This window comes from Salmo trutta, chromosome 39, assembly GCF_901001165.1.
Source record: "Salmo trutta chromosome 39, fSalTru1.1, whole genome shotgun sequence".
NCBI lineage: Eukaryota > Metazoa > Chordata > Actinopteri > Salmoniformes > Salmonidae > Salmo > Salmo trutta.
Window position 1 is genome coordinate 23,152,826 of NC_042995.1, and position 19,320 is coordinate 23,172,145.

A 19,320-nucleotide genomic window follows, 5' to 3' on the forward strand; every position below is an offset into this window, starting at 1 on the left:
GAAATTGACCATTTGAAGCATAGCCTTTAGATAACTAGCAGGCAGCATGCCTTGGTTTGAGTGCAGCATGGGTTAACTGTCCTGTTGCGTAACAATCACATTTTGGAACACTGAGTGCATTCTGACATAACACGCATTACATTTTTTTTTAACTCATACTTTGTTAATATTTGAAACTCAGGTGGGAAAAGGTAAAAAATAAGAACCACCAGTCCGAAGGATAGACAGCTGAAGAGGTATCCACAGATATGCAGAAAAATAGGCATATTTTCTTTTACATAGAATGAAGCATACTGATTTACAGCTCTAGATTGCAGGAAAAGGGTGTTTCAGGTGTTTGAAAAATACAAAATTCTCCAACCACCCCAAGCTATCCTCATTTACTTTGTGCCCCCTTAGATTTTTGGGGTCCCTGACCATCGACCACCGATTGATCTAATAAACCTTCAATATAAAACTAGCATTTTTCTCCTCTGTACCAAATGTTGCACTACATCCTCCTCGGTTACACTGCGGTGTTTCACTGAAGAAAATAAATCCTTTGAAATATTTTAATACTGGTTGGTTAACAATAGTCGCCCCATAAAATACAACTTGAGTCACGTGAGAAGAGTGGGTAACTGAAAAGTGAGTAACTGAACAGTATGCACAGTCAGTCAGATCATGCTGCACTGTATTAGCCAACAACATAGCTAGCGATAGCCTCTTGACGCTTTGGCTGAGGGATGAAGAAGAACAATACTGCCAGTTGCCTAAGCTGGGCTAATCCTCGCTCATAAAGTTGTCAGTCAGACTTCTGAGGGAGAGCTGGAGAGGAATCAAAGTCTCAAAGATCTGAGCATACAGAGTTGGTTTTGTACCCATTAGCTTTAGTGCTAGAGGGAGCACTGCATAGGCGGCTCCAGTTCTGTTGGCTTTAAAGTCAATTACATTTCCCTAGCTTTGCTGGCATGACAAAGCAAGGATTACAGTAGTTTGACCAAATCATGACACAGAAATGACAGAGAAATAACACAACATATTATTTTCAACATAGCCAATGCATGTGATGGTGGGTGATATTTGATGCAATAATAAGCATTTATTACTTGTACATCTTCTAACTAACTGAGATCCTCACAGCTGACTCATCCACTATAGAGAGGGAGTTTGTGATGTGCTGTCATAGACACCGAATGCACACATGCATAAAAGGTCAGTATGGTATATGACAGTCCTCGTCTCCCCTTTTCAGACATGTCTTCTATGGTCACTGATAAGGTATCTCCTATGCTATGTCAGTTTAAAAAACATTTGATTTTTGTACTGATGCCAAATTCCACCCTTATGACTCATCCATACCAGGCTATACTTAGATATAGTCTAACAGGAAATGTATGGAGTAAAGGTTAAAGACCAATTGGTTGTGATTTGTGCTATACTGTGTAAGCTCCCTTGACACTCGCCTTTGATTTATACTTGGTATGCACCTGTACTGAGTTTGTACTGGGGAATTCAGTGATTATCAAAATACAGCCAAAGAAGCCAGTAATTAGATCTTCAGAAATGATGAGCAAACACTAATCGGTGCTCCGAGTTGTAGGGAGTTTTCTAAGATGTCTGCCCACACACAAGTTCACCTTGTGATGGTACAGGAGGGTTGGCAGAAAGCCATGAGGTCAGATTTTAGTGTTATCCTGAGATAAAGTGGGATGAATCCTACATAGCTATGGTTCCTATCAAAAAGCTAGTTTCAACGTTGTTATGAAGAGGCCCACCTTTCTAACACTGGATTCGGCAACGGATAATAACCAGTAAGGTTAATGACATTAAAAATAAACACTTGCAAAGCATGCTGGGTATTATTCTAATAAGCTCTGCCCCCAAACAAATAGAAATGTGGTCGGTCCGGAACAGATCCAAATCTGAAAGAATGAAAGACGTCTAGGCTACAGTGCATTCGGAAAGTATTCAGACCCCTTGACCTTTTCCCACATTTTGTTAAATTACAGCCTTATTCTAAAATAGATTTAATTGTTTCCCCCCACCTCATTAATCTACACACAATACCTGATAATGACAAAGCAAAAACAGGTTTTAAGAATTTCTTGAAAATGTTTTAAAAATGAAAAACAGAAATATTACATTTACATAAGTATTTGGGATGGTGCCAGGTTTCCTCCAAATATGACGCTTGGCATTAATGCCAAAGAGTTCAATCTTGGTTTCATCAGACCAGAGAATCTTGTTTTTCATGGTATGAGAGTCCTTTAGGTGCCTTTTGGCAAACTCCAAGCAGGCTGTCATGTGCCTTTTACTGAAGAGTGGCTTCCGTTTGGCCACTCTACCATAAAGGCCTGATTGGTGGAGTGCTGCAGAGATGTTTTTTGTCTGGAAGGTTCTCCCATCTCCACAGATGAACTCTTGAGCTCTCTCAGAGTTACTATCGGGTTCTTTGTCACTTCCCTGACCAAGGCCATTCTCCCCCGATTGCTCAGTTTGACCAGGCGGTAAGAGTCTTGGTGGTTCCAAACTTCATCCATTTAAGAATGATGGAGGCCACTGTGTTAATGGGGACCTATAATGCTGCAGACATTTTTTGATACCCTTCCCCAGATCTGTGCCTCGACACAATCCTGTCTCTGAGGACAATTCCTTCGACTTCATGGCTTGGTTTTCGCTCTGACATCTGCGGGACCTTATATAGACAGATGTGTGCCTTTCCAAATCATGTCCAATCAATTCAATTTAACACAGGTGGACTCCAATCAAGTTGTAGAAACATCTCAAGGATGATCAATAGAAACAGGATGCGCCTGAGCTCAATTTCGAGTCTCATAGCAAATGGTCTGAATACTTTTAATTTTTAATACATTTGCAAAAATTTCTAAAAACCTTTTTTCCCTTTTTCATTATGGGGAATTGTGTGAAGATTGATGAGGGAAAAAAATATTGAATCAATTTTAGAATAAGGTTGTAACGTAAGAAAATCTGGAAAATGGAAGGGGTCTGAATACTTTCCAAATGCACTGCATGTTCCACGATTTTGAACATCACAGTACAGCAGGGCACAGTTTAGTACAGTAAAGCACAGTAGAACACAGAAGAGTATGGTACAGTACAATATGGTACGGTACAGGACAGTAGAGTTTATTGAATAGAGTACAGTACATTACAGTACAGTTTAATTTATTAGAGTGGAGTACAGTAAAGTACAGGACAGCAGAGAACAGTATAGTTTATTTCAGTAGTGTACAGCATTGTACAGTACAGTAGAGTTTAATTCAGTAGACTACATTAGTTACAGTACAATATAGTACAGTACAATAGAGTACAGTATAGTTTAATTCAGTAGAGTACCGTACAGTTTAGTTAAGTACACTATACTTTACTTTTCTTTACTTTACTGTACTCTAGTGTGCTATATTGTACTGTACTTTTTTTCTGTACTGTGTACTATAATGTACTGTACTCTGCTGTGATCTTCTGTGCTGTACTGTGAAGTCCATATTTGTGAAACATAGGCCGTGTCTTTCATTACAGTTCATGCAGTTTTTGTATTCTGATCACGGAGGTCTGATTTTGGAATTCCAAACACATCATGCATCTACACCTACATTTGATTGTGTCTACTGTGTCCACATTGTGTCCAGATTCCTTTTCCCTGCGATATATTCAAATACCAGTATGCATTCTGAAAACAGTGGAACAGGCTAAATCTGATAATATTACAACAACAACTTGATGGCAGTAGCTACCGTAGCTAAATAGCCGGTTAACCTCTAACTAGCCAGCAAGCTAGCTAGCAAAGTGAAAGGGATTGCAAACAGGTTAGCATAACTCTAGCCAAACATTTTTTTCCTATTAAGCTAGCTGGCTAGCATTTATGAAGCCAGCAAACACATTCCTCAAACACTAGGAACATATTTCCTCGAATGTTTAAGGAAAAAAGATGCCTTTTGCTCTCAAAACACATGTTTTCTGGAGACTTGTGGGCAGAGTGCTGATGATGTCGCCCACTGTATGCGATTTCGGTGAAGAAATCAGCACATAATGTGTCACTGACCACCTCCTGAAGTGGCCAGCCAGATCTGAACAAAATCCGGCCACATTGCGACTTTCGTGCATCTAGACCTGTCTTTTCAATGCAATCTTTGTACTCTAATAGAAGAAGTTGCATGTAAGTGTCAAGTGCAGACACAACCATGGACATCTATAATTGGTTTTGAACCAATTATAGACGTCTATGTCTAAGCTAAATCAAGGTCGGTCCGGACCAAATCTGAACATCTACAGTATGTTTGGGCCAAATACAGTTGAAGTTGGAAGTTTACATACACATAGGTTGGAGTCATTAAAACTCGTTTTTCAACCACTCCACACATTTCTTTTTAACAATCTATAGTTTTGGCAAGTCGGTTAGTACATCTACTTTATGCATGACAAAAGTCATTTTTACAACAATTGTTTACAGACAGATTATTTCACTTATAATTCACTGTATCATAATTCCAGTGGGTCAGAAGTTTACATACACTAAGTTGACTGTGCCTATAAACAGCTTGGACAATTCCTGAAAATTATGTCATGGCTTTAGAAGCTTCTGATAGGCTAATTGACATCGTTTGAGTCAATTGGAGATGTACCAGTGGATGTATTTCAAGGCCTACCTTCAAACTCAGTGCCTCTTTGCTTGACATCATGGGAAAATCAAAAGAAATCAGCCAAGACCTCAGAAAAAAAATTGTAGACCTACACAAGTTTGGTTCATCCTGGGGAGCAATGTCCAAACACCTGAAGGTACCACGTTCATCTGTACAAACAATAGTATGCAAGTATAAACACCATGGGACCATGCAGCCGTCATACAGCTCAGGAAGGAGACGCGTTCTGTCTCCTAAAGATGAACGTACTTTGGTTCGAAAAGTGCAAATCAATCCCAGAACAGCAGCAAAGGACCTTGTGAGATGCTGGAGGAAACAGGTACAAAAGTATCTGTATCCACAGTAAAACGAGTCCTATATCGATGTAACGGTCTTTATATGTACCACAGGAGAACCAAGAAATTAAGAGCGACACCACGGCTGTCTTTTTGGCTTTTATGTCGATCTGTATTGTGAAAAGACAGGACAGGAACACATCAGTCTCCAATGCACCATCTGACAAGTTGTTTTCTCGGACTCACACAATCACATTCATACATAAAACCATAATGTATAGTATAAAATAATAACCGGTCTTTAATACAAAGAATGTATCATCTTAATTCTTAGACAATAGAACCATACCTGCAATAGTATTGTGAAAAGACAGGACAGGAACACATCAGTCTCCAATGCACCATCTGACAAGTTGTTCTATACAGGAGCATGAAGAAAGATAAAACACATATCCTGTCTCACATCCCCAATAAATTGCTAGGTGCTTTCAGTGTTGACAGTACCAAAACACAACAACACATGTACAAAAACACTGCACACAAACAAGTTACAACGTGAAATCACCTCTATCCCATCCAGACCTTAGAGGGCCAAAACTACATCTCCCATAATGCAAAGCCAGCACCAGACGGCTGCTCAGCTAACCGTCTGCATCACAGAAAAGCATGCTAGCTAGCAACAGCAACACTTTTTAGCACTCTGTAAACTACATGTTTCAATAGTCTCACACTCCCTTATAACAATATCTACAGCATTAACCTTGGGATGTTTTATTTATTTCACGTTATAGACTTTTACAAAAGGAGTAATCTGCAACACATATCTTTCTTAGTGTTTTCTCGGGCTGAGGTGAACAGGAGGAGAACGAGTAGTACCAGGATGTTAGTAGGTGACGCAAGCACCCAGATGAAATAAAATACATTTAATGAAACAAAACCCGAAGATGTTAACATCATTCAGCTACTGTAACTGCCTACCTAACATCAACAGGCAGCACCAGTAGCGCAGCAATTAAAAATAGACACTAAAAGTAAAGTTCCTGGCGATCATAGCGATCTGACTCCCGCCTTCTGTCTGAACTTGGAATATTCCTCTTCGCGGGTTTGGGCCACTGACCTCCAACCTGATTGTTCTGTTCTGTGTTGTGTACTATTCTAATAATTTGAAGTTTGATGGAATAATCTTTTTAACTCTCCTACATCGACATAACCTGAAAGGCCGCTCAGCAAGGAAGAAGCCACTGCTCCAAAACCTCCATAAAAAAAGACAGACTACAGTTTGCAACTGCACATGGGGATAAAGATTGTACTTTTGGGAGAAATGTCCTCTGGTCTGATGACAGCATCATGTTGTGGGGCTGCTTTGCTGCAAGAGGGACTGGCGGACTTCACAAAATAGATGGCATCATGAGGATGGAACATTATGTGGATATATTGAAGCAAAATCTAAAGACATCAGTCAGGAAGTTAAAGCTTGGTCGTAAATGGGTCTTCCAAATGGACAATAACCCCAAGCATACTTCCAAAGTTGTGGCAAAATGGCTTAAGGACAACAAAGTCAAGGTATTGGAGTGGCCATCACAAAGCCCTGACCTCAATCCCATAGAAAATTTGTGGGCAGAACTGAAAAAGCGTGTGGAACCAATGAGGCTTACAAACCTGACTCAGTTACACCAGCTCTGTCAGGAGGAATGGGCCATAATTCACCCAACTTATTGTGGGAAGCTTGTGGAAGACTACCTGAAACGTTTGACCCAAGTTAAACAATTTAAAGGCAATGCTACCAAATAGTAATTGAGTGTATGTAAACTTCTGACCCACTGGGAATGTGATGAAAGAAACAAAAGCTGAAATAAATCATCCTCTCCACTATTATTCTGACATTTCACATTCTTAAAATAAAGTGGTGATCCTAATTGACCTAATATAGGGAATTTTTACTAGGATTAAAAGTCAGGAAATGTGAAAAACTGGGTTTAAATGTATTTGCTAAGGTGTATGTAAACTTCCGACTTCAACTGTACAGGCCGGTTCGGACCGGACGTCAGTGGATGTCTATGATTGGTTTAGATTTGGTTCGGACTGGAACAAAAATCTATGTCAGTGGATTTTGAAATCAAGGCCATTCCGGACCATACCAACGGCAACAACAAAAAAATGATGGAAAAAAAATGATGGAAAATGCTTAGTGGGTAAGCACTGCTTGTCCTCTTCCAAACCTTCCAAAACAGAGGAGAGTGAAAGAAAGTAAACACAATCATGTTTTTCCTTGTTCAAGAGAGACCAGTGTCAGGAAAACACACACACACACACACAATCCATTTCTGGGTCGTCTGTGTTCGTTTGTTGTAAAGATCCATGCTGCCCTCCAGTGGCAATGGATGCTAAAATAACACTTTTTGAGGAAGGTCAAGAAACACCATCATCAGTCCTTCACTACATATTTATAGTTGCCCATGAAGGCATGGCAGATTAAAATATTGTGGATATAGAGTCTTCATAATGGGGAAAATGCTTACTTCCTAACTTTGCATTTTGACTTAAGTCACCCATTAAGTCTCCCAAGTCTGCGCATGTTCCGAGGCATTTAAACGTGTTAACCCTCGCAAGGCTGCCGGCCCAAACGGCATCCCTAGACACGTCCTCAGAGCAATCGCCATCACACTGCCCTATCCCATCTGGACAAAAGGAATACCTATGTAAGAAAGCTGTTCATTGACTATAGCTAAGCATTCAACACCATAGTACCCTCCAAGCTCATCATTAACCTCGAGGCCCAAGGTCTGAACCCTGCCCTGTGCAATTGGGTCCTGGGCTTCTTGACGGGTCGCCCCCATGTGGTGAAGGTAGGAAACAACACCTCCACTTCGCTGATCGTCAACACTGGGGCCCCACAAGGGTGCATGCTCAGCCCCCTCCTGTACTTCCTGTTCACCCATGACTACGTGGCCATGCACTCCTCCAACTCAATCATCAAGTTTACAGACGACACCACAGTAGTAGGCTTGATTACCAACAATGATGAGACAGCCTACAGGGAGGAGGTGAGTGTGGTGTCAGGAAAATAACCTCTCACTCAACATCAACAAAACAAAGGAGATGATCGTGGACTTCAGGAAACAGCAGAGGGAGCACCCCTGATCCACATCGACGGGACACCAATGGAGATGGTGGAAAGTTCCTCAGCGTACACATCACCGACAAACTGAAATGGTCAACCCACACAGACAGAGTGATGAAGAAGGCTTGTCACCTAAAACCCTCACAAACTTTTATAGATGCACAATTGAGAGCATCCTGTCGGGCTGTATCACTGCCTAGTACAGCAACTGCACCTCCCACAACCGCAGGGCTCTCCAGTGGGTGGTGCGGTCTACACAACGCATCACCGGGGGCAAACGACCTGCCCCCTAGGACACCTACAGCACTCGATGTCACAGGAAGGCCAAAAAGATCATCAAGGATAACAACCACCCAAGCCACTGCCTGTTTACCCCGCTATCATCCAGAAATCAAGGTCAGTACAGGCGCATCAAAGCTGGGACTGAGAGAATGAAAAACAGCTTCTATCTCAAGGCCATCAGACTGTTAAATGCCATCACTAGCAGAGAGAGGCTGCAGCCTACATACAGACTTGAAATCATTGGTGACTTTAATAAATGGAACACTAGGCACTTTAATAATGTCACTTTAATAATGTTTACATATCTTGCATTACTCATCTCATTTGTATGTACTGTATTCTATACTATCTACTGTATCTCAATCTATGCCGCTCTGACATTGCTCGTTCATATATTTATATATTCATAATTCCATTCCTTTACTTAGATTTGTGTGTATTAGGTATTTGTTGTGAAATTGTTAGATATTACCTGTTAGATATTGCTGCACTGTCAGAACTAGAAGCACAAGCATTTCGCTACACCCGCAATAACATCTGCTTAACACGTGACAAATAAAATTGGATTTGATTTGAATACATGACTGAATGAAAATTAATCTTAAGTGAAAGTTAGGTTTCGCCATGTAGAGAGTAACATCCCCATTGATATCAATACATGACTAAGTAAAAATGCTTCTTATTGGAAGTTATAATTCCTTGACTCAGTGAAAATGTAGCTTTCATGAAAGTTAGTATTCACCTTGTAGAGAGTGACACCCTGCCTGAAGGTATGGGGAGGCAGCAACGGGAGGGTTATGCAAATCCAGGTAAGAGTTACAGACAGTTTCCAGGAGGTCAGAGGTCACAGATAGGGAGGGCCATGGGCATAGGTTGAGCAGGATTAGTGACACGACCAGGTGGGCTCAACTCAAGCCAGGCACATCATCACTTTTCATTGAACAGCTCATGGCACACAGAAATGTATGAAAAGGGCCTATAGAGTCACCCAATCCTAACACTAGCGCCTTCGTGGCCACATCTGAGCAGCACATCTGAGCATAGGCCAGCAGTCTGTTATTGGTGTTCGGCCCATCTATGCCACGCCTCCAACACGCAGCCTCCATTTGGTGTGTTTGGGCCCCTATTAATCCATGGCTCTCTTTGAGATTAAAAACAAGTTTGATTTATCACTCACCACTTGCAAAAATTACATGTTTTTACGGCCCTGTTTTTATTGGTCCCGGTTGTGTCTGTAATTCAGAGCGAAGGAGATCGTTAACGAGTTAAACAGCACATTTGATGTTCTGAGGCAATATGGCTGAGTATTGTAGCTCTATATACTAGCTCTGGTCCAGGGTGTTACCATTGAAAGCCACACTTGCTGATAGACATCTATGTTTGGTTCAGATATGGTCTGGTCCGGCCCAAACATAGGCGTCTATAATTGGTTCAGATTTGGTCCGGACTGGACCAAATCTGAACCAATCATAGACATCTATGTTTCACAAGTTTGAACAGCACAGTACAGTAGATCCCTACCGACCAAATTTGTACTTGTTTGTGGGGCGGAGCTTATCAGAATAATTATCATCATAAAATTTGTCTATAGATGTATTTTCAACGTCTGTAAATGACATATTTTCAACTTCTGGAAAATACCTATTTTCGACGTCTGGAAAATACGTATTTTCAGCTTTCGTTCAGCACCTAAAATGCACTTGATTTTATCGTCCGGGAAATACGTACAGTGTTTTCAACATCCGTAAAATACATATTGTCAACGGCTGTAAAATAAATATTTTCCCTTTCATTCAGCACTTAAAATGCACCTGACGTCAATGTCTGGAAAAGACGTCTAAAAGACATATTTTCAATGTTTATTTATTTTATTTATTTATTTTATTTATTTCACCTTTATTTAACCAGGTAGGCAAGTTGAGAACAAGTTCTCATTTACAATTGCGACCTGGCCAAGATAAAGCAAAGCAGTTCGACAACATACAAAAACACAGAGTTACACATGGAGTAAAACAACATACAATCAATGATGCAGTAGAAAAAAATAAGACTATATACAATGTGAGCAAATGATGTGAGATAATGGAGGTAAAGGCAAAAAATGCCATGGTGGCAAAGTAAATAAAGTATGGCAAGAAAAAAAAACACTGGAATGGTAGATTTGTAGTTTGAAGAAAGTTAAAGTTAAAATATAAATAATATGGTGCAAAGGAGCAAAATAAATAAATACAGTAGGGGAAAAGGTAGTAGTTTGGGCTCAATTAAAGATGGGCTATGTACAGGTGCAGAGATCTGTGAGCTGCTCTGACAGCTGGTGCTTAAAGCTAGTGAGGGAGATAAGTGTTTCCAGTTTTAGAGATTTTTGTAGTTCGTTCCAATCATTGGCAGCTGAGAACTGGAAGGAGAGACGACCAAAGGAGGAGTTGGCTTTAGGGGTGACCAGAGAGATATACCTGCTGGAGCGCGTGCTACAGGTGGGTGCTGCTATGGTGACCAGTGAGCGGAGATAAGGGGGGACTTTACCTAGCAGGGTCTTGTAGATGACCTGGAGCCAATGTGTTTGGCGACGATGATGAAGTGAAGGCCAGCCAACGAGAGCATACAGGTCGCAGTGGTGGGTTGTATATGGGGCTTTGGTGACAAAACGGATGGCACTGTGATAGACTGCATCCAGCTTGTTGAGTAGGGTATTGGAGGCTATTTTGTAAATGACATCGCCGAAGTCGAGGATTGGTAGGATGGTCAGTTTTACGAGGGTATGTTTGGCAGCATGAGTGAATGATGCTTTGTTGCGAAATAGGAAGCCAATTCTAGATTTCACTTTGGATTGGAGATGATTGATGTGAGTCTGGAAGGAGAGTTTACAGTCTAACCAGACACCTAGGTATTTGTAGTTGTCCACAAATTCTAAGTTAGAACCGTCCAGAGAAGTGATGCTGGATGGGCGGGCAGGTGGAGGCAGCGATCGGTTGAAGAGCATACATTTAGTTTTACTTGTGTTTAGGAGCAGTTGGAGACCACGGAAGGAGAGTTGAATGGCATTGAAGCTCGTCTGGAGGGTTGTTAACACAGTGTCCAAAGAAGGGCCAGAAGTATACAGAATGGTGTCGTCTGCGTAGAGGTGGATCAGAGATTCACCAGCAGCAAGAGCGACATCATTTATGTATACAGAGAAAAGAGTTGGCCCAAGAATTGAACCCTGTGGTACCCCCATAGAGACTGCCAGAGGTCCAGACAGTAGGCCCTCCGATTTGACACACTGAACTCTGTCAGAGAAGTAGTTGGTGAACCAGGCGACGCAATCGTTTGAGAAACCAAGGCTACTAAGTCTGCCGATGAGGATGTGGTGATTAACAGAGTCAAAAGCTTTGGCCAGGTCAATGAATACGGCAGCACAGTAATGTTTCTTATCGATGGCGGTTACGATGTCGTTTAGGACCTTGAGCGTGGCTGAGGTGCACCCATGACCAGCTCTGAAACCAGATTGCATAGCGGATAATTTTGCTTACTGGGATAGGCCTACTTCATTCATATGGTTCACTGAAGCATGCAGTAGCCTAGGATTCTGTCCCAAATGTCACCCTATTCCCTTTAGTGCACTACTTTTGAGCAGGGCCTACTGTTTGAGTAGAATAGGGTGTCATGTGGTATTGCAGCAGCAGGACAGTGTTAACAAGGATGACCCCACAACCCGCCTGGTGCCTTCATGTCTGGTTATGGCGTGTAAACCCAACACTCTGGATGCATTAATATTACCAGTCTCTTTGGTTGTTAACCAACCCACATAAAACATAATGGCCATATGACACGCAGACTTGATATATACACGCAGACTTGAGGCTTCTGCTGATGTCCATCAGTACTGTCAGTAGACTCATTTCCCTCTATAGTAACTTTTTTCCACTCTTTAATTCTAATCTTACACTTCACTTATTTTTTTATATCTCCCATCAACCCAGTCTCTCATTAATGATGTACTATATGTACAAATTAGCACAATGTTTTGATGTACTAATAACACAGACTCTTGGCGCATCGATCTCCAAGCCACGACCGTTCTGAATCTCCCATCATTATTGTTGCAGCAGTGTGCGAATCAGAACTACAATTCCCACAATGCACTGCAACAACCGGAACCAGGAAAACCATCTAGTTAGTTACACGTGCGCCACTTCATCGGCTTTAAACAAACGTATCATACCAAAAGATTCAGGTAAATGTTACTTGCAGCTATGTAATCGAAGAATAAACATTTGGTCTAACATTGTCACTTAGTGTCGTTGAATTTGGCATGTACATGCATTACATAGTGATAATGCAATATCTTTGAAACTCATTCTCGCAACCTAGCTAGCTAACGGGTAATTCAGCTCTCGTCATCAAATTAGTCTATACCGACTAATGCTGCGTTCATAACAACTCTGAAATCTCCGACTTCTGAGCGTTCAAGACAACTGGGACATCGGGAAAAAACGAGAGACAACTGGAGGAAATCTTTTGAACGGCCGACTTTCCCACCTGAAGATCACTGAGTCATAATTGTATGTCGTATTTTTCCGAGTTTGAGTTGTCTTGAACGCACCAATAACACCGGTATAGACATATTTGTATAATTTAACCAAGACATACCCCAAACTGTTTCAAATGGGAAGAAATGAGTCAGTGGCCAAGCTGGAGTAGGCTCCTATTGGCGCATTCTAGCACACATCTGAATTTTTCCGTTAGAGAACACCTACTATGCGAAGTGCATGTGTGCAATAACACAATTCGCCTTTGCGCTCCTTCTAAACAACGCGATTCCAAAACATTTGCAAAGGTATACAGTTTACAAAACTTAGTCCACTCTGTTCATAGCATATTTTAGTTTTGGGAATCGATGGTAGTGAGTGGAAACGTCAAGCGGATGCTTCACATTTGTACGGCTGGTGAAATATGTCTCTTTGTTCTATTTTTGGTATAGAGCTCACCAGCTTGTAGTCCTAATTACTTCTGGGTTCTTCATCTTTATGGGAAAAATTTAATTAAATTGTTGCATGTTGTTTATATTTTTGTTCAGTGTAGGTTTATGCCCCACAGCTACTTATATATGGGTCTATTCACCACAGCATCGTGCTTAGCAGTTTATGAAAGTGAAAGTTGTTTATGAGTGTATAATGGTCATCAGACATCGTAAATGGCACCCAGAGAATATACTTTTCTTAGCCTAATCCTTTTGTTTTTCCACACTTTTACATGGCTGCAGGCGTTTGGTGCAGTTAAAACACTGCTTGTTAAAATGTTGAACATATGTGAAAATACTGTCATGAATTTTTAACAGCTTCATGAAATGTTACAAACTTCTTCTGTTGAACCCAGTCATTGGTCGTGTTCCCTAAAAAACATTTATGTCAATGGCTAGTGGTCTCAGAATTATGGCCACCCAAGACTCTGTTTGGGTTCATTTAGTGCAGTTGTTATTTCTTCCTATGACCATCCAATAACCCCTTGACCTCTACCAGTTGCCTGAAATCTATCCTGTCTCAGTTCCAGCACTTTGTATCAACCTTAGGATGACAAACATTTACCTAATAGTTCTGTGTGTGTCCATCTCTGTACAGCTTCTAGTTGAGCACATCACTGTCCCCTGCCTGACATCCTGTGTGTAAGTCAGTGGGCCAGATGTCCTTTCCCACCCCGTTGTACTCCCATGCGGGCCGCGGGCCTTTCACGGACGTGTACGAGCCAGCCGAGGACTCCTTCCTCTTGATAGATGCCCTTGAGCAGGATGCTGACAGACTGAAGAAAATTAGGTGAGCAGCTTGTCAGAACACCTGGGTTGTATTCATTAGTGCTTATGTAGCAAAACATTTTGCAACAAAAACGAGAGTTTCTTATTGGACAAGTTCAGGTAGCCCGGCCCCGTTTTGATCCGTTTGGTATCTAGTGAAAATGACCCTTGGTTGTGTTCATTAGGCACCAAACAGAAGAAAACAGACTGAAAAGGGAGGAACTCCCTGGACTGGTCCAATAACAATTTCTGCTTTCTGTTGAAAAACTTCTTTAAAGGTTTTCTGTTGCGTGCCCTAATGAACACCACCCTGATACCTGTTACTGGTCAACAGTACAGTTACTGACCTTTGACCCTCTTCTCCAGCCCCTCTGTGTGTCTAGAGGTGGGCAGTGGCTCTGGGGTGGTGTCTGCCTTTCTGGCATCCGTGATCGGACCTACAGCTCTATACCTGTGAGTAGGGGTGTGTGTGAGAGAGAGACTGACTGTGTTTGTTAGGGTGTGCGTTAGTAACATGCCTATATCTGTGTTTAGGATGTTTTGTAAAAATAACTGTCTAGAGGGCTTGTGACTCGTATGTGTGTTTTAACTAATGTGTTTGACTTGTTGTGTGTGTGTGTGTGTCCTCCCCAGCTGTACTGACGTGAACCCCGCAGCAGCCAAATGCACACTGGAGACGTCTCGCTGTAACGGCGTTAGTCTGCAACCCATCATCACTGACTTGGTGAGACACACACACAAACTAGGGATGTGCATCTTTCTCTTTCAAGATTATTCCATACGTAGCTAGATACATGGGATACGATACAGGAATGATACGTTTTGGTTTGAAGCCATTCGGTTTGATTAGAGGTACGAATGAATGCGATTAGGTTTGATGCCATTCACCCTAACAATGGGAGTTGTCCACGAAGCGGCATGGCGGGCTGTCTAGCTCTCGCCTATCCTTTCTTTGGATTGGTGGCTACATCTCATTATTGTAATCAGTTTTTGAATATTCGATGAGGGTTGTTGAAGTCAACCATCTGTATTCAATGGAGAGAGATGCTATGAATTCATGTCATATGCATAGCCATCTTGAGACAACTCCGATATAAAGTGTTCTCAAAGTTGCCAGGATTTCACGTGACCTACTTATATCAATACACTCGTAACAACTTAAGCATTGCAAAACTTCTATTCGATCGAATAAGCCATATATTTTTGGGTTGACCAAATTTGACACTCATTGACCCCCATTGAAAAACTCCTTGCATGGTGGGTGAAACAACGAAAATACACCACCTGCTGGAGGGAGACAGATTTTCCACTGAGTTGGACCTCTTCATCTCTGATGTAGGTGCCTGAGCTGAGCCATAAGGGAAACTGGACATCCAACACCCCACTATCAGACAAGGGGGGGTAATGTTAGCTTTTTTGTTTTGTTTCAACTGCTAGGGAAGGGAAGACAGTGCTCCTACTAGTCAGACTCAATCTCACAGGCACAGACATGACTCTAGTCATGTAACCTCATAGCCCTTAAAGGGGCAGTTTAACATTTTTCTCATCTGTGACGTTTTGGTTTAAAGACTCAGGTCACAAAAAATGCTATGAAATTAAACAATATACCACATTATTTCTTACTAGTAAAACATTTGTTTTAGAAACATTACAAAGCATTCTCGTCAGTTTTTTGGTATTTAGTTGTTTTCTTTTTGTTTTTTTCTGAGAAAAAAACGATTATTTTGGTTGGTAAAAAATCTGAGAGTGGCTGGTAGATTTTAAATCTACCTGTCACAGTTGCTGGTGGACCTACATGTACATTTTAGGCCCTGGACCTGCTGCTGCTAACTATGTTGAGTCTCATAGCAAAGGGTCTGAATACTTATGAAACTAAGGTATGTTTTAAATTAGCAAAAATTTCTAAACCTGTTTCTCGCTTTGTCATTATGGGGTATTGTGTGTAGATTGATGAAAACACTGATTGTTAAAAGCAAGACTATCTAAACTATTGCTGATGGTGAACCTGAACAATCAAAATAAATATAATGTAGCCTAAGCCCCGATCAGCAGGTAGGCTATATATCCAATTCATACCGTTTGAATCGATTTTCATTTGGAACAGTTTGGGGTCCCGCAGACCGATGTACTCATCTTAAACATTTGAACCAGGCACACACAGGTCTGATGAGAAAGACCCACACACTTCCTCTCCATTTGTTCACCCCAACTTCACATCTGTCCTTCTCCGTTTTAGGTGGACTCTCTCTTGCCAAGGTTGTGTGGAAAAGTGGACGTTCTTTTATTCAACCCTCCTTATGTCGTCACACCATCAGAAGAGGTAGGAAAGTAAACTAGTGTTTGGTTGTTCTCCATACCACAGTGACGGAATTGTGTTTTATAGTATGCGTGTTTGTATACCGCAACAAAGTGTGTGTATGTTTGTCAGGTGGGTAGCAAGGGCATTGAGGCAGCCTGGGCTGGTGGGAGGTGGGGCCGAGAGGTGATGGACAGGTTCTTCCCGCTGCTTCCAAAGCTACTGTCCAATCAGGGGTTGTTTTACCTGGTCACTGTGGCAGAGAACAATCCAGGTGAGCCTCCCACTTCCATTCTCTTTTGACTTCTTGGTTTATATTTACTCAGTCTACATTGATAAATTACATACGGCCTGATGTTATTTGGCACTGATGCATTTTTTATTATCTTTGTGAAAAAAGCAGTCTACCTTGTATAGCTTGTTTAGGTCCAGGGTTAGAATACCACTCCTTGGAATGTTTTGTCATTTGTGCAGAATGAGTGAGTGACACTGACTGAAGTGTGTAGGTGGGATCATTAACATTTAATTACCACAACCCTGGTCTTTGCAACAACAAAAAAGACAGTTCCTCCCTGTTTCAGTTCATTTCCTTCCATTTGATACCTAATGAACACTACCCTACTGTAACCTCTTTCTTCCACCAGAGGAGATCACCACTCTGCTGAAGAAGTTTGGCCTGCAGGGGGCGCCTTGTCTGTCCCGACGAACTGGTCCAGAGAGCCTGTCTGTTCTGCGCTTCCACAGAACAACGTGATCCTCCCTATCCCACAGAGACCATGAACCTGCTGCTCCGACCACAGCGGTTTTAGCTTCATCTCAACAACCATGAGTGGTCACCTGAACTTGAACGTAAATTGAGTGAAAGCCACTGTGGGTTCATGGGAGCATTGGTCAAATAAGTGACCATGTCTCAAGACTTTAACCCAATGCACTATACAAAGGCTAACAGGCTGTCCATGCTAAGGAGTGTTCAAGTTTCCTTGAACCTGTTTGTATTGGGAGAGGATCCAGTCAGTGTCAGTATTGAAGACATGTGGTACAGGTAGAATTGACATGCTGACTACACCGGGCACGCGCATGTTGATTTTATTCATCCACACCAGACGCCATCAGGAGACGTATGTTAAAATATCTAAACGAACTCTGAACCAACTATATTAATTTGGGTACAGGTTGAAACATTCATGGACATTTGGCTACCTTGCTGTTGCTAGCTGATTTGTCCTGGGATGTAATTAAACATTGGATTGTTATTTTACCTGAAAAGCACAAGGTCCTTTTTTTCCTGGATCTTAGTAGAATTCTGTACACAATCCAGATAAAAGGGGAAATTTAGTTAAGTAATCTCTCCTCCTTCAGTCTTCTGTGGACTTTATATGGTGGTTGGCCACCAACTTTAAGGTGCATTACCACCAACTGGACTGTTGTGGACCTCAGTTCAGCTTTCACTCACCCACATGGGTATATGCTCCTAAAAACCAATGAGGAGATGGGAGAGGCGGGACTTGCAGCACGTCACGTGTCAAAAATAGTTATATAATATTTATATTTTAGCTCCTAGCTGCGCAGATGCTCGTGAACAGTTTGGATGAAATGATTAACATGTGTACATTTATTTTGCAACGCAAGCGGTGTGGTCAGCAAGTGACTGACCCAAAGATTGTCTTTGGACTCATTTCATCTTAGGACTCGATTCAATCCATAGTGCTTAAGATCTGCGCTATACCGCAGTTGAAATGTAGAGATAATTTCCGATTAAGGCAACATGCAGCGTTTACTGTGAGTGGATGCAGTCCCGCGTACATGGGAACATTGCCTTTAAATTTCATATTCAGCGCTACGGATTGAATCGAGCCTTTAGTTGATTGCACCATTGTGGTTTCCACAATCCTACCTGGGATGCCAACTGCAGTTTTAAAGGTATATTTTGGTATTTTATGCTTTTTTGGATCAAGGGGAGACAGGTGAATGAGTTCTGCTGAAATAGCAATGGGCCGAATTCGAACACATGCTGCAACGGAGGCAGCAGTTTAGACCAAAGATTGTTCACTCAGGCTGCTTACCATTCGGGAAAAAAGTGTTCCTGTCTGCTTAAGTGTGGCTCTCCCATAGACAAGAATGCAGTAGCATCTGGATCTGGTCTGCTTAGTTTGACTTCAGTTGAACAATTACAAAAAAAGTGGGGTGTCTTGCTTCTTCAGTCTCCGGTTTAGACTGCTACGCCACCGTAGGCCACTCAAACTGCAGTTTTGTTGATATGAAAGTTGTTTAAAATAGATGTGATCAACTATCAGTTTATCGAGGTATAACATTTGTTTATGTAGTTAAATATCCCCTGCGTTACTCATAGTGTAACATGATGTTCAAATGTTATGAGCAGAGTTGAAATTGGCGGGGTTTATGGTGAATGCGATCTCTATGAACGTTGGAGTAATTGCCTTTATTCGACAGTAACATTGAAGGTTACCTTTATTTTGAAGAAGGGCATCAACAACATTCAAACATGTGACCTAGGCATTGGGATGGGGACTAGTCCACAGTGCCAACAGGGGGGAGGGCACCAATGTCAATGTTGCACATTATTAAAGCTGCTCAGTTAATTAGAACGTGATTAGATGTAATTAGTTTGGAAGGTTGGAAAACAAAAGGTCGCAACCAGGAGTTGAACTGGGGACCTTGCGGGTTGCGTGTAATGATTTTTCAAACTAGTTTTCATTGGGAAGGCAGATAAAGCAATCACTTTTGCATGTGAAAACGCAGAATCCTACTCATTACTCCACGTGCTTAACCTACACTACGTGACCAAAAGTATGTCTACACCTGCTCGTTGAACATCTCATTCCAAAATCATGGGCATTAATATGGAGATGGTCCCCCCCTTTGCTGCTATAACAGCCTCCACTCTTCTGGGCAGCATTTCCACTAGATGTTAGAAC

At 41.7% G+C, this 19,320-nt stretch overlaps 1 protein-coding gene across 3 annotated transcripts; it reads left to right on the plus strand.

The window, feature by feature from the left end:
* The first annotated feature begins 12,385 nt into the window (after positions 1-12,385).
* Positions 12,386-17,650, plus strand: hemk2 (HemK methyltransferase 2, ETF1 glutamine and histone H4 lysine). Of its 3 annotated transcripts, none has more exons than XM_029741013.1 (7): positions 12,386-12,534; positions 13,919-14,110; positions 14,455-14,541; positions 14,722-14,812; positions 16,325-16,408; positions 16,517-16,658; positions 17,029-17,650. In XM_029741013.1, exons 2-7 carry the CDS (start codon positions 13,980-13,982, stop codon positions 17,136-17,138), a joined length of 645 nt encoding a protein of 214 aa, XP_029596873.1. In that variant the 5' UTR covers positions 12,386-12,534; positions 13,919-13,979; the 3' UTR covers positions 17,139-17,650. The 3 variants fall into 3 exon arrangements, with proteins under 3 accessions (XP_029596873.1, XP_029596875.1, XP_029596874.1); XM_029741015.1 differs by lacking the exon at positions 12,386-12,534 and adding an exon at positions 12,607-12,862; XM_029741014.1 differs by lacking the exon at positions 12,386-12,534 and adding an exon at positions 12,871-13,137.
* Positions 17,651-19,320: the final 1,670 nt, after the last annotated feature.

Excerpts from the sequence above, each read along its gene's own strand:
- hemk2 (XM_029741013.1), top strand. The coding sequence starts at position 13,980 with ATGTCCTTTCCCACCCCGTTGTACTCCCATGCGGGCCGCGGGCCTTTC. Across the intron at positions 14,111-14,454 it reads GACAGACTGAAGAAAATTAG|CCCCTCTGTGTGTCTAGAGG; the intron begins GTGAGCAGCTTG and ends CCTCTTCTCCAG. Across the intron at positions 14,813-16,324 it reads AACCCATCATCACTGACTTG|GTGGACTCTCTCTTGCCAAG; the intron begins GTGAGACACACA and ends TCTCCGTTTTAG.